The following is a 14,394-nucleotide window of genomic DNA, read 5'->3' as shown; positions in this document are numbered from 1 at the left end:
AGATAGAAATATAGTTCAGTAAGAGACTGGCAAAGAGCACGTTATAGTAGTGTAAGCAGAAGGGAGAAGGTGATAAGAGTAGATGAGCATTTTGGTAGCATGCTCAGAGAGGAAGGGTTGGATTTTTGCAATGTTATAGAGGTAAAAATGCTTTAGCAGTGTTTTGGATGTGTACAGAGAAGGAGAGAGAGGCATCAAAGATGATCCCAAGGTTATGGGCCAAGGGAACCAGGAGGATGAGTGCAGCATCCGGAGAGAGAGGGAGAGAGAGAAAGAGACCAGGGGAAATGGGTTTGCGGAGAAAGACAAGACATTAATTCGTAGCCATGTTAAATTTAAGGAGGCAGTGGGACATCCAAACAGCTATATCAGACATGCAGGCTGAGATTTGGGACTGATAGTGGAATCAAAGCTTTTATTGAACCAGCAGAGGATACAATAAACGTATGTAGGAAAGGTAAGAAGAAACCAAGATAAAGCTGAGTTCCAAAATCCAATTGAGTACAATGTGTAATGCAGTAGACTAAGCAATGATGTCATATGCTGGCTGGTTCAAGTTTGGCAGTAAGCATGGATCATTTTGACTATTTTGTAGGCAGCCTACCCAATCATGTCAATGCAGATGAACATAAGGTTTAAGAAGTTATTTGTAGTGGTGACAGGTCTATGCTTCTTCCATTCTCACTGTGAAGCGCAAACTGCTGGAGGATGAAGTCGCATAGAGGTTCATAGTCATACAGATATGACAAAGTAGGTTGGACTCAGAGGACAAGAACGAATAAATTTAAAAGTTTCCTTTTTCAAACAAGACCAAAGAATTTGTAGACAAACCACACTTCACTTACCACTAACTGTTAGTGATCTTGATGATCTCTCTCCAAGAGCTGCAAGGTCTATGTAAGCACAGCCAATGAGACGATCAGAATCTAGAGGCCTTTCCTCATTTGTGTCCTTCCCATAAGCCCGCCACACCTGGATTTCTAGCTTCTCCTCACGTAGATAGCACAGCAACTGTGAATGCCTTGTAAGCTTCGAGGATTTAACCAGATCAAACTTCACAGTGCCTTGCTTTTCATCTTCAGTAAACCTTGGTCTCTTGAGCGAAGACCAGACTGGATCATAACTGTACAGTGTGTACCTCAGGTAACAGTAGGTAGTCTTATGGATGCGTTCCTGACCTGCAAACAGCAGACAATGCACAGGTAGCCACACCCTTGGGATGGAAATTGTGCAGGTCAACAGGTCTCCTTTTTCTTGCCGCTCATCTGTGTTGTCTGCATTATCTTCGTGAGGTTTCACCTCATGCCAGCCCAATGTTCTTGCTGCCTCCATGACACGTTCTCTATCCATGTGATGAACAAAGGCAACGGAGAGTTCCAGTCCTCCCACTATAGTTTGCATTACACTCTCATTGTGAGGAGGCATCAATTCTTGCACCAGAGTTACTGGATACCACCCAGTAATACCTTGAAAAAAAAATCAGATCATAATTCTGTGCCTTTGGGAAAAGAACATAGCAATCAAAAGGTACCGGTTGTCAAACCAACAATGAGAACATTCAGTTTTACTTGACTTATCAGCATGCAAAAGAGAAGAAAAGTAGGTGAAATACATGTACCTCTTCCTTCTCTGTCCAAACCTTAGGTATTCTTATGACAGTCCGACCTATTTATTTGGCACCCTACCTATTATATTTTCTAGGAGCGTAAATGTCTGCTCTTTTAGGAGGTAATATTTAGAAGTTTTTATATGGGTAAAAAAAAAAATTTGAAAACCAATACCCTTTCCCCCTGTATGCAAAGAAAAGTATATGCGGGGTTTTCAAAATTAAATCCCTGCATGTACTTTTGGAAAAACCCTTGAGCTCACTGTGGACAGCACTTTTCCCCATACAGAGAGCGTGAGGAAATTCTCAAAGGGGAAATTTTTCTGGATAAATACTTCTTTATCTGTTAAAACACCTTTGAAAATTCCCCCCTTTATGTGGTGATGCAAAATGGGAACACAACTTCTAATGTTCCTGAAAATCTTTATAAAATCTTCAATACTTCTTGTTTACCAAGTTTTAAGCTCGGAAAATATCCCTTTAAAACAGGGGTCAGGAACCTTTTTGGCTGAGAGAGCCATAAACGCCACATATTTTAAAATGTAATTCCATGAGAGCCATACAATATGTTTAAAACTAAATACAAGTAAATGTGTGCATTTTATGTAAGATCACACTTTTAAAGTACAATAAGTCTCTGAAAATATTACACCAGGCCTTAAGACACCAATACATCTCCTATTAGGAAAACGGACCAAGTCAGGCTGCTATAGAGTCCTACACAGAAACTACACGCCAGCAGAAAACCTCACCTGAATCACGTGCTGTCCCTCACCTAACATAGAATAAAGAGACCAAAACGCATAACAAGAAGCATGCAGACAAAAACTGAATTGGAAACTGCAACAAGCCAGAGTCTCTGTATGCAGTGTAACAAAGGAAAAAAGAAACATCACCCATCCTTATAAAACAAATCAAGAAATATAAAATCATCAGCAGTAAAACTGTACTAACAAAAAGAACATATTTCGAAACAGCTGATGAGTGGAATATCCAATAATTAAAAACTCATATAAAACATTTCCAGATACCAACAAAATATTTCAAAATAGCAGACACAAAGACCCAGTAATGAAAAATAATAAGGATACAAAATTTTTTTTGCTCTGCATACCTGGGAATGTTTGATATCCAGGTGTCCTGAGATTGTTCTGAATTAGCAGGAGGTGGGGTGGTTTGCTTGGAACTTTCTCCTCTCTCAGTCACATACCAGCGCTCTCTCTCACACTGGCTCTCAATGACACACCTATACACACATGCTCTCAGTACTCACATATACACATGTTTTTTCTCTCTCACTTATATAGGCTCTTAATTACACATTTACACACATGCTGTCTATCTTTTCACGCTTACACACACACACACAGGCTTTCAATCACATAAATACATGCAGTCTTTTTCTCTCACACACAGACTCTCATTCACATGCTTACAAACATGTCCTCTCTTTCTCTCATTTACACACAGGCTCTCAATCACATACTCACATGCTCCCTCACCTAAATCAGCTCTCAATCACACACAGACACACATGGTCTCTCTCTCTCATTTAAACACAGGCTCTCAATCACATACTCACATGCTCCATCACCTAAACCAGCTCTCAATCACACACAGACACACATGATCTCTCTCTTACTTATACACACAGGCTCTTAATCATACATACACATGATTTCTCTCACACACAAAGGATCTCAATCATACACACATACTCTTTCACACAAACAGGTTTTCAATCACAAACTTACACACACAGGTTCCCAATAGTAAACTTACATTCATGCTCTCTCTCTCTCTCACAGGCAGGCTCTCAATCACAGACATACTCTCTTTCACATGTACAGGCTCTCAATCATTCACATACATGCAATCTCTCTCACACACACAAAGCCCCCCCCCCCCTGCGGCCCGGAAGAGGAAGTGGAGAGTATCGGGTGTGTGCGCGGCAAGAAGAGGCCACGCTAGTGCGCTCGGCATCGGCCCAAAGAAAAGAAGACTGCAGCGCGGCTCGGAGGAAAATGAAGAGGTTCAACCGTGGCCGATGGGACTCCGCCTCCGCGAGGGCTGAAAATGAAGAGCTAACCTCTTCATTTTCCTCCGAGCCGCGCTGCAGTCTTCTTTTCTTCGGGCCGATGCCGAGCGCACTAGCGTGGCCTCTTCTTGCCGTGCACGCACCCGATACTCTCCACTTCCTCTTCTGGGCTGCGGGGGGGGGGGGGGGGGGCGGGAAGAAGAGAGCACGCCGGTGCCGCTGACTCCAGCTGTCCTGCCGTGTTCCGCCCGGGCTGACAGCATTTTAAGCCCGGGCGGAGGAGGATCGGGGAGCAGCTGGGTCAGCGGGAAAGTGTGGCAACACTTGTCTGCGAGCCAGATGCAGCCCTCAAAAGAGCCATATCTGGCTTGCGAGCCATGGGTTCCCGACCCCTGCTTTAAAATGAAAGGTCTAAAGAGGAAGGAATATAACCAAAATCATGCAAGTTACTTTTCGAAGGCATGCAGATAAAGCAGAATTGCTTACCTGTAACAAGTGTTATCAGGAGGATAGCAGGAAACTGAGCTCCCATGCATGGGTGGCCTCGGACACAGCCTTGGGTTGGAGCTGTAAAGCAAAAGCTCCAAAACTCTCTTAACTTTCTACTGAGCATGTGCAGGACTTCCTATTTCAGTGTCCACTTCGGGTCCCTCTTAGTTCAGTGGATGGGAAGGAAGGAAGATGGAGAGAGCAGACTGCTCTTTTCATTTACTAAAAAATCCATGACAGGGGGCCTCTACTCGATTAAGAGGTTTGGGGGGGGTAAGGAGAACATGTCTAACAGGGCCTTTTATAAGATATTTAGGGTGTGGGGGTGGACTGGCCCCTATTAGTTACTCGATTTTGCTTCCTAATGACAGTGCCACTTAGCTGGGTATCTTGGATAGCTTGGAAACAGGTCTAAAGTTATCCGGGCTAAGTTAGCTGGTTATATGCGATATTCAGCTAAGTTAACTGGATAACTCAACCTCTCACCAGAATGCCTCTGAAAAGCCCCTTTTTTATTCAGAAAAATTATAGCTGGATAAGTGGCTGAATATGCCTATTTTGCATTTACAAAGATAGCTTTTGAGATATCTGCCTAAATGGCTTTTGAATATCATCCTCCATAACTTTTCCACTGGAAAGAAAACTAATATCAGAAAATATTTCTTCACAGAGAGGGTAGGGTGGTGGATGCCTGTAATGCCCTCCCAGAAAAGGCAGTAAATACGAGAATGATAATGGAATTCCAAAGAGCATGGGATAAGCACTGTGGATCCCTACAGGTTAGAAGATGGAAATGAAAAAAATGGGGTTAACCTATATTAACTTTAGGAGTAAACACTTTTGCATGGGGGTAACCTACACGGAGCAGCAGTTACTACTCTTAACAGCAGGCAAGGGAGTAAACTGCACAGAGGGGCAATTACTACCAAAAGCAACTTGCTGGGCACATAGGATAGACCTGTGGTCTTTATCTGCCATCATTTATAGTTTACTGTTTTTCTATACCGTCACATTGGCAAGGCCTTCACTACGGTGTACAATTATATTGACAGAGAAAATACATTAAATTAATAAAAGAGATAACAGCTAACATTACTAAAAGATGAAGCACATGCTACTAATTTAAGTAGTCTTTAATATGACCCACTGCTTCTCTGACTTTATCTCCAAATAGATGTTCTCCCTTGCAGGGCATGTTAGCATGCCCTGCACATACAAATGGACATACAATCCTGCACATACAAATGGACATTCAATCCTGCACATACAAATGGACATTCAATCCTGCACATACAAATGGACATTCAATCCTGCACATACAAATGGAGATCTGTGAACCCTAATCTCAATGGCAGAGGCTCTCGATGCTGTCTCAAAAACATCGTAGATCAAACTAACCAAAGGTTTTCCATACTCCTGACCCTTGTCCCACCAGTGCTTCCAGTCTGTGATGCTTTCCTTAAGGAAGAATATGATTTGATTTATATTCTGCTTTTTCAGCACTTCAGAGCGGATTACATTCAGGTACTGTAAACATTTCCCTATCCTAAGAGGGTTTATAATCTAAGTTTGTACCTGAGGCAATGGAGGATGAACTGAGGTTGAAGTGGGATTTGAACCTGGTTTTGCCTGGTTCACAGCCCACTGCTCTAACCACTAGGCTACTCCTCCACTCCTTGTCAACGAAGACCAGTGGAGCTGTGGGGAGCACAATATCAAAGTTTTTAGGAAGAGGCTTAAATCTTTTTATGTTAAGGAAGCCTATAAATAATTTTATTTGAAGCATAAGATGTTTTTGTGTGTTTATGTTGTCTATTTACTACATTTTATTTATGATGAATATTTTCTTGTAATAAGTACGGAAATAACATTGGGAAGGTGTGAAATATAAATATTTGTAAATAAATAAATGCTGTGCAGGAAAGTATAGCATTCTGCTAAACCTTTCTCCCAACCCAGTCAAGGGTATGATACATGCTATCAGCCTTCTAATTAACTGAAGGTATGGGGGAGGGGGGCGTTGACTCCGCCTGATAAGAGTAGTCCTCAGATCTGAAAAATCCCAAGAAATGCTCAGACTCTGGCTCTGCATAGAGTGAAGGAGTTGTCAGTCTTTTCCCGACTAACAGCCAAGGCCTCAGTGAGGGTTACCCTTGACTGTTGGGACCTAGTCTCTGATGTCACTTTGCCTCTGTGGAGCTTCCTCCCCTGATGCACTGGAGACTGACATTGGTGTAGTGAGATCAGATACAGACACTGCTCTTCATCGATGCAATACCGCCAGGCACCATCAGAATCTCCAGGACTGGATGGAAACAGTCTGCATCACCAGTGATGATGTGGATGCACTGATTTTAACCATATCGATTCACCACTTCCTGGATCCTTCTCTCTAACTCCTCCTCAAAAACTGCCAGTACTAAAACTACATGGGAAACAGCAGGATTGGCGATAGCTTCCTGGGACACCTGAGATGACTCAGTAGCTGCACCTTTGGCCTCTGAAGATTGTTGTGATTCCCTAGACCACCTTGAGGGTCAGTGGCCCTCTCTGAAGTGATGCCTAGGATGAAGTATGGCTGAGGCCAGCATCGTGCATTGGAGGGGAACTGTGTTGATGTTTCTTTGCATTCTCTCAATGCACTGATGCCGAATCCCGATGCTGGTACCAATGAAGCAGAATCATTCACTTTCATGGGGGAGAGGGGAACCAGAGGATGCTCTGTCTTTTCAAGCCCTAACTGGTGCTCAATTTCAACAAAAGTTAATTTCTCCAATGTTCATACACTACCAACATCTAGTGCAGCTCCTGGGCTTTTCTCAATAAGTTCTAGATGGGTCCAACATCCTTTAGGAGTCATCTGTTTGCTGGGATACAACCAGGGATGTCGTGCTTGTCCCTTAGGGACACCAAACATGAACGATGGACTCCGGTACTTCTAAGCACACGATGATTTAACCTGTTTTTTCTCTATTGTATTATGTTTTTTCTCTATCTACCTTATAAATGGCCTGTGACCGACGGCCCGCAAATGCGCGGTAGAGACCAGCTCTACCGCGCATGTGCGGGCGAGCACGTCGCTCTGAGGCAGCTTCAGAAAGAAAAAAAAATGGCGGCGTCCAGTGGCAGCAGCGGCGGTACCGGCAGCGGGCGGCGACGGCGGTAGCGAGCGACGGCGGTAGCGGCGACGGCGGTAGCGAGCGACGGCGGTAGCGAGCGACGGCGGTAGCGGCGACGGCGGTAGCGAGCGGCGGCGGTGGCGACGGCGGTAGCGGGCGGGCGACGGCGGTAGCGGGCGGTAGCGAGGGAGGGAGAAGAGAGAGAGAGGGAGGGACGGACTGAGTGGGAGGGAGGGACGGAGAGAGAGAGTGGGGAGGGAGTGACTGAGTGAGAGGGAGGGATTGAGTGAGGGGGAGGGATTGAGTGAGGGGGAGGGACTGAGTGAGGGGGAGGGACTGAGTGAGAGGTAGGGAGTGGGACTGAGTGAGAGGGAGAGGGGGGACTGAGGGAGGGAGGGGGACTGGGAGAGAGAGAGGGAGGGAGTGGGACTGAGGGAGAGTGAGTGGGACTGAGTGAGTGAGAGGGAGGGGGAGGGAGTGACTGAGTGGGAGGGAAGGATTGAGTGAGGGGGAGGGACTGAGGGAGGGAGTGGGACTGAGGGACTGAGTGAGTGGGACTGAGTGAGTGAGAGGGAGGGAGAGAGGGGGGAGGGAGTGAGTGAGACTGAGTGGGAGGGAGGGACTGAGTGATAGGAGAGGGAGGGTGGGGAGGAGTGGGTGAGGGAGGGGGGTGGTGAAGAGTGAGGGGAGAGAGAAAGAGGGGGAGGTGAGAGACAGAGGGATGTAGCCCGTTTTAACGGGCTTAACGGCTTGTTGTATTATATTTATAATTACCGCCGGCTTTCAACCTCTCTTTCCAGCTGATTAAGCTTCCAAGTTCTTACCCCTTGTTTGAATGTAACTCTGCCTCTTCCACTTCATTTGCTTATTTTATTCTAGTTGTCACTTCAGTTTTTACCCTGTTCGATGTAAACCGATCCGATATGGTTTTACTATGAAGGTCGGTGTAGAAAAGTGTTAAATAAATAATAAATAAATAATGTGGGTCTGTAATAGATATCATTTAGTTGCATGGGGGCATTTTCTGAAACTGCTGGCCTTCTCTTTTTTAGACATCGGTTGAAAAATTGCTACAGTAAAATCAAATGATTGCACAGCATAGATGAAAATTCAAAGAGATGACATGTAAAAAAGAAAGTAAACTTAAAAAAAACAACAAATCTCCCACCCAAAAACCTAAGAAACTCTACTCAGGAAAGTACCAACCAAGCGAGGGCTCGAAAATAATTTTCTGAAAAAGAACTACCCAAAAGATGGAAAAACATGAGAGTGCTGCATAAAAAAAATAGAATCAAGAGGATTCCTGTTTGGACACTGCAAAACAGAAGTCCTGCACATATCCAGGAGAGCACGCTGGCTTCAGAGCATTAGCTTTATAGCTCTGACCCCAGACCCTTATGCATGAGAATTCTGTATCGGGCTTGTCCTCCAGAATGATTCTTTGTAATCTAGTACAATGTCTTTACCTGATCTCCTGGTTAACAGATCCTTTGTTGGAACCTTCACTAGTCCCAGCAGATGATCTTGTGATGATGGAGTTCCAGTTGTACCAGTTCCTGTGAACCACCCAAAAAATGAAAACTTTGTTTTTACAGGATTAAGTCAATCAGTTTGTCCATTACTTGTACCAGTGTAAGACTGTCAGACCTTTGCACCCTATTAATGCTGCAAGATTATATGAAGACATTAATTTGCTCTTTACTTAAAAATCATGTAAACACATGCACACACACACACTGTATATCTCTCTACATGTACGTATATATATATATATATATATATATATATATATATACACACACACATATACATATATATATATATATATATATATATATACACATACACTGTATATATCTACGTATGTATATATATTTGTACATTATAATGCCCACCCACTTCTTTTAAACCATGCATAAACACCTCATATTTACCAAACACATTTCACTAAAGCCCACCCATCAAACACACTTCTAAAAGTCAGATCAGCATTATCATACTTCCAAAATCCTTCTGAATATAACATCTTACAGAGGCTATATTAGCAGTTTTCACAGGGTAACATACTACTCAAAATATCACAAAATCCCAAAATAGGCCTAAGTTTTGACATGTAATAGGCTTCTTAGGGGAACTACATATAGGGGTAGATTTTAAAAGGTTGTGCACAGGGGTACATGTGCACACGCTACCCGGCGCGCACACATGTACGCCCGATTTTATAACATGTGTGCACAGGCGCGCGCATGTTATAAAATCCGGGGGTGGCGCATGCAAGGGAGTGCACAATTGTGCACCTTGTGTGCGCCGAGCCGCGCTGCCTTCTCACGTTCCCTCCCAGGCCGCTCCAAAATTGAAGCAGCCTCGGAGGGAACTTCCCTACCCCTCCACCCAACCTCCCCTGCCCTTTGCCCCCTATCTTTTTTTTGTTTCTAAATTTACTTCAGCCCTGGGGCTGTTTCCTTCAGATCCTCTAGACAGCAGGACTTCAGCACCACTGTCTAAAAAAGTCATCTTTCCCACCCGACAAGGCTGAACTTACTAATGCCAGTTTACCTGTTTGAATGCTCTGGTGATATATAAAGAAGACGACTTCTGCAAACTGTAACAGTTCTGCCAGACTACAGACTTCTCCACTACTGCGCTGGATCACAAGGTTACATAAGAACTCTGTGTGATGGTCAAATTCTGGGCAGAAAGTCCGTGCCACAGCGCGAGTGCTCCGTTTCTGATCATTGGGAAGGAAGGAAAGGTGCATGGAGACATAGGCATTCACACCCACATCTGCAATGTACTGGAATGAGGGGTCATGTTCTGCCACAACTCTATATTTAAGAAGGAGAAATGGAGAGAACAATTTAAGAGTGAAAATATTAGATTTATAAATCTAGATAATTTGGAAACTGTGTCACTTACTGGCCCAAAAAATTAATCAAAGATGATAATGCATGCTAGCTTTTGAGACATTTCAGATCCATTCTTCAAATGGATCCCATCTGAAAAACAGCCCGTGTGGAATCATTAGTACGAGTAGACCCTAATTTTTGGATAATTCTTATTTGGGCTCAAGAAAAGATGCCACAACCTACAAAGAATCCATTTTTCTCCGAGATCAATTTGGCTACAACACTGTACTACAAAGAGGAGCTGAAAATGCCTCTGTACAAATTGCTGGTGAGGCCTCATCTGCAGTATTGTGCCCAGTTCTGCAAGTCACATCTCCAAAAGGATACAGAGTAGAGGTAGTCCCATGGAGTTCTACCAAAACTGTACACAGTGAACACTATAATGAAATGAAACTTAAGGACCTAAACAGGCATACCCTAGAAGAACAGAGGGAGAAGGGGAATATGATAGAGATGATCAAATATATCAAAAGATATAAATAATGCACAAGAATCAAAAGGTTTCAGTGGAAAATATATTCCAGAAAAGGTCATTCTATGAGGCTCAGAGTAAAAAGACTGAAAAGTAACTAAATAGTACTTTTTTCAGGTAGCTGCGTGAAATAACACCCCCACCCCAGTGCAAATGGAGGAAGCAAAAAATAATATGAGAATTTAAGAAAGTAGGGAGGAAATAAATCCAAGAAATAAATAAGCACAGAAGATCCTCAGCTGTCGGGACATGAAAGTAAAGTTGAAGATCAAACAGAGTCTGGCAGTACTGAAACAGGAAGGGAAAATGGTTAGACTGGATGAGCCTTGTGATCTTTATCTTCTGTCATTCTATGTTACTACCGTATTTTTCGCTCCATAAGATGTACTTTTTTCCCCTCAAAAGCGGGGGAAAAATGTCTGTGCGTCTTATGGAGCGAATGTAGCGTCTCTCCCTCTCGTGTGCCGTCCCCCTCCTCCTCCTCCTCCCAACTCAGCCCAATCCATAGGCGAAGGTCAAACATCAGCTGTTTGAACCGCGTGCGCTATGGAGGCCCCTCCAGTTCAAACTGCTCCCTGCTGGTCTGCTGTTCAAATGATGTACAGCATGCACGAGAGCTTCATTGGCTCGATGTTCGGTGTGCCTTGCTGCGTTACTTGGAGGTCACTAATTCTTTCAGACTTTCAGATTATTTGTTTGTCTTATGGAACGGTCCCAAGAATGGGCACAAGGTGTCTAAAACAATGATTGCTCGATGGCTAAGAGAAGCCATATCGTATGCATAAATTTGTAAAAGGAGGCCGGTTCCTGAGGGCCTGAAGGTCCATTCGGTTCGTTCACAAGCAGCTTCATGGGCCGAGAGATTTGCAAAACTTCTACTTGGAAGACGCTACATACATTTGCTCGCCACTACCGCTTGGACGTTCAGGCGCCCGGAGACTTTGGCAGTGGCGTATTGCGCACGGGCCTTACGAGGTCCCACCCGGTTTAGAGAAGCTCTGGTACATCCCATGGTTTGGACTGATCCGGGTACATCAGGGAAAAGAAAATTAGTTCTTACCTGATAATTTTCGTTCCTGTAGTATCACGGATCAGTCCAAACCATGGGTTATGCCTCCCTTCCAGCAGGGGGAGACAGAGATAAACTTAAAAGGCACCCTCAGTTAAGCCGGTGTGCCTCCTGCATCCCTTCAGTATATCGAATATCAAAGCAGAATAGGCCTAGCAATGAATCAAGCAAGAAAAGAACTGTAAACATGAACGCATAAATATAAAATCTGTAGCTTTCTTTCTTAGTATGCTGCAATAATACAAATGAAACTTGCATGTGCGGATTGTATAGATCACCCTGTTACCCATTCCCAGTCTTTGGACGGGCGTTTGGACTGATCCATGGGACTACAGGAACGAAAATTATCAGGTAAGAACTAATTTTCTTTTCCCTGATGTACCCGGATCAGTCCAAACCATGGGATGTACCAGAGCTCCTCTAAACCGGGTGGGACCTCGTAAGGCCCGCGCGCAATACGCCACTGCCAAAGTCTCCGGGCGCCTGAACATCCAAGCGGTAGTGGCGAGCAAATGTATGTAGCGTCTTCCAAGTAGAAGCTTTGCAAATCTCTCGGCCCATGAAGCTGCTTGCGAACGAACCGAATGGACCTTCAGGCCCTCAGGAACCGGCCTCCTTTTACAAATTTATGCATACGATATGGCTTCTCTTAGCCATAGAGCAATCGTTGTTTTAGACACCTTGTGCCCATTCTTGGGACCGTTCCATAAGACAAACAAATGATCTGAAAGTCTGAAAGAATTAGTGACCTCCAAGTAACGCAGCAAGGCACACCGAACATCGAGCCAATGAAGCTCTCGTGCATGCTGTACATCATTTGACAAATCAGGAAAGGCCGGAAGCTCAACTGATTGACTTAAATGAAAAGATGAGACCACCTTGGGTAAAAAGGAAGGTACTGTACACAGAGAAACTCCCGAGTCCGAAATCCTCAAAAAAGGTTCCCTACAGGAGAGGGCCTGTAACTCAGAAACTCTGCGAGCTGAACAGATAGCCAACAAAAACACCATTTTCAAGGTGAGGTCTTTCAATGTTACCGTTTTAAGGGGTTCAAACGGTGGATCACACAATACGCGAAGAACCAGATTAAGACTCCAAGAAGGACAAACCGGACGCTTCAGATGCCATACTCCTCTGAGGAAATGCACCACATCTGGATGCGATACCACCGAGCTACCAACCAAGGAACCGAGTGCTGCCACCTGTACCCGAAGGGAATTGAAGGACAAACCCTTGGCCAAACCATCTTGCAAAAAGAATTTTAGCATCTGAGTAATCATAGCATGCCTGGGCAGAATCTCTCTCTCCTGGCACCAGGTCTCAAAAACTCTCCATACCCTGATGTAAGATAGGGAAGTAGATGTTTTTCTGGCTTGTAGCAAGGTAGTGATAACCTCCTCTTAATATCCTTTCTTCCTCAATCTCCTCCTTTCAAAAGCCAAGCCGCTAGACAGAAGCGAGCTGCCTGGTCGAAATATATAGGCCCTTGATGGAGTAGACGCGGAAGATGCCCGAGCCGCAACGGTCCTTCCACGGCCAGATTGATGAGATCCGCAAACCACAGATGTCGGGGCCACTCGGGAGCCACTAGAATTATCCTTCCTGGGTGACCCTCTATCCTGCGAAGCACCTTGCCCACCAGAGGCCAAGGAGGGTACACGTACAGGAGAACTGAGGTTGGCCAGGGAAGTACTAGCGCATCGACCCCTCTTCTGTGACTGAAGAAGCGAGGAGCCTTGGCATTGTCCCTCGTCGCCATCAGGTCCATGTGGTGAATCCCCCACCTGTGAGAGATGAGATCCATTGCCTCGTCCGAGAGCTTCTACTCTCCTGGATCTATGCACCTCAGACTGAGGAAGTCCGCTTGCATGTTGTCCTTCCCGGCGATGTGTGAGGCTGCTAGAATTGCAAGATTCTGCTCCGTCCCAAGTCATGAGCAGCTCCGCCTCGTCGGCTACTGCTTGACTTCCGGTGCCTCCCTAATGGTTGATATAGGCTACTGTCGTCGCATTGTCGGAGAGAATCCGAACCGCCTGGTGCTGGAAGAGTGGGAGAAAGTGTTGCAAAGACAAGCAAACCGCTCTGGTCTCTCGGCGATTGATCGACCATCCGGACTCCTCCGGGGACCAACTGTCCTACACAGAATGATATTGGCAGACAGCTCCCCAGCCGGAGAGACTGGCATCCATAGTCACCACTGTCCATCTTGGAATCTCCAGATCCATTCCTCGAGACAGGTTGTGTGGGCAAAGCTACCACCCAAGACTGGACTTGACATGATCGGTGAGTGATAGAGGGAACTGAAAATTCTCCGATTTGGGATCCCACCAGGAAAGTAATGCTCGTTGTAATGGTCTCATATGAGCAAAAGCCCAAGGAACCACCTCCAGAGTGGAAACCATCAAACCGAGCACCTGAAGGTCTTTCCTTGCCCAGGCCTTGGGCAAGGGAAGATCCAACAAACGCTGAACTTGGTCCATCAGTTTGTTTCTCCAGTCCAGCGGAAGAAAAACTTCCCCGACTGCCCTGTCAAACCTGGCTCCCAGAAATTCCAATGACTGAGAGGGAACTAGGTTGCTCTTGACCTGATTGATGACCCAACCGAGGGATTCCAGAAAGCAAATGTTGCTTACCTGATGTAACAGGTGTTCTCACAGGACAGCAGGATGTTAGTCCTCACAAATGGGTGACATCG

The 14,394-nt window shown here is 45.0% G+C and overlaps 1 protein-coding gene across 2 annotated transcripts in view; it reads right to left on the bottom strand.

Annotated features, from left to right (window-relative positions):
- Positions 1–14,394, bottom strand: part of C2CD3 (C2 domain containing 3 centriole elongation regulator) — a 429,817-nt gene that overhangs the window by 183,020 nt on the left and 232,403 nt on the right. For both annotated transcript variants that reach the window (XM_029602105.1, XM_029602106.1), the window contains exons 21-23: positions 9,809–10,077; positions 8,719–8,808; positions 846–1,466 (exon numbers count right to left, since the gene is read on the bottom strand). In XM_029602105.1, coding sequence (XP_029457965.1) covers positions 846–1,466; positions 8,719–8,808; positions 9,809–10,077 — 980 coding nt within the window. The remainder of the gene's footprint in view (positions 1–845; positions 1,467–8,718; positions 8,809–9,808; positions 10,078–14,394) is intronic.

Source organism: Rhinatrema bivittatum, chromosome 5 (genome assembly GCF_901001135.1).
Source record: "Rhinatrema bivittatum chromosome 5, aRhiBiv1.1, whole genome shotgun sequence".
Lineage (NCBI taxonomy): Eukaryota > Metazoa > Chordata > Amphibia > Gymnophiona > Rhinatrematidae > Rhinatrema > Rhinatrema bivittatum.
Note: the sequence above shows the minus strand (reverse complement) of the source record. Positions and strands in the feature narration are given on the sequence as shown.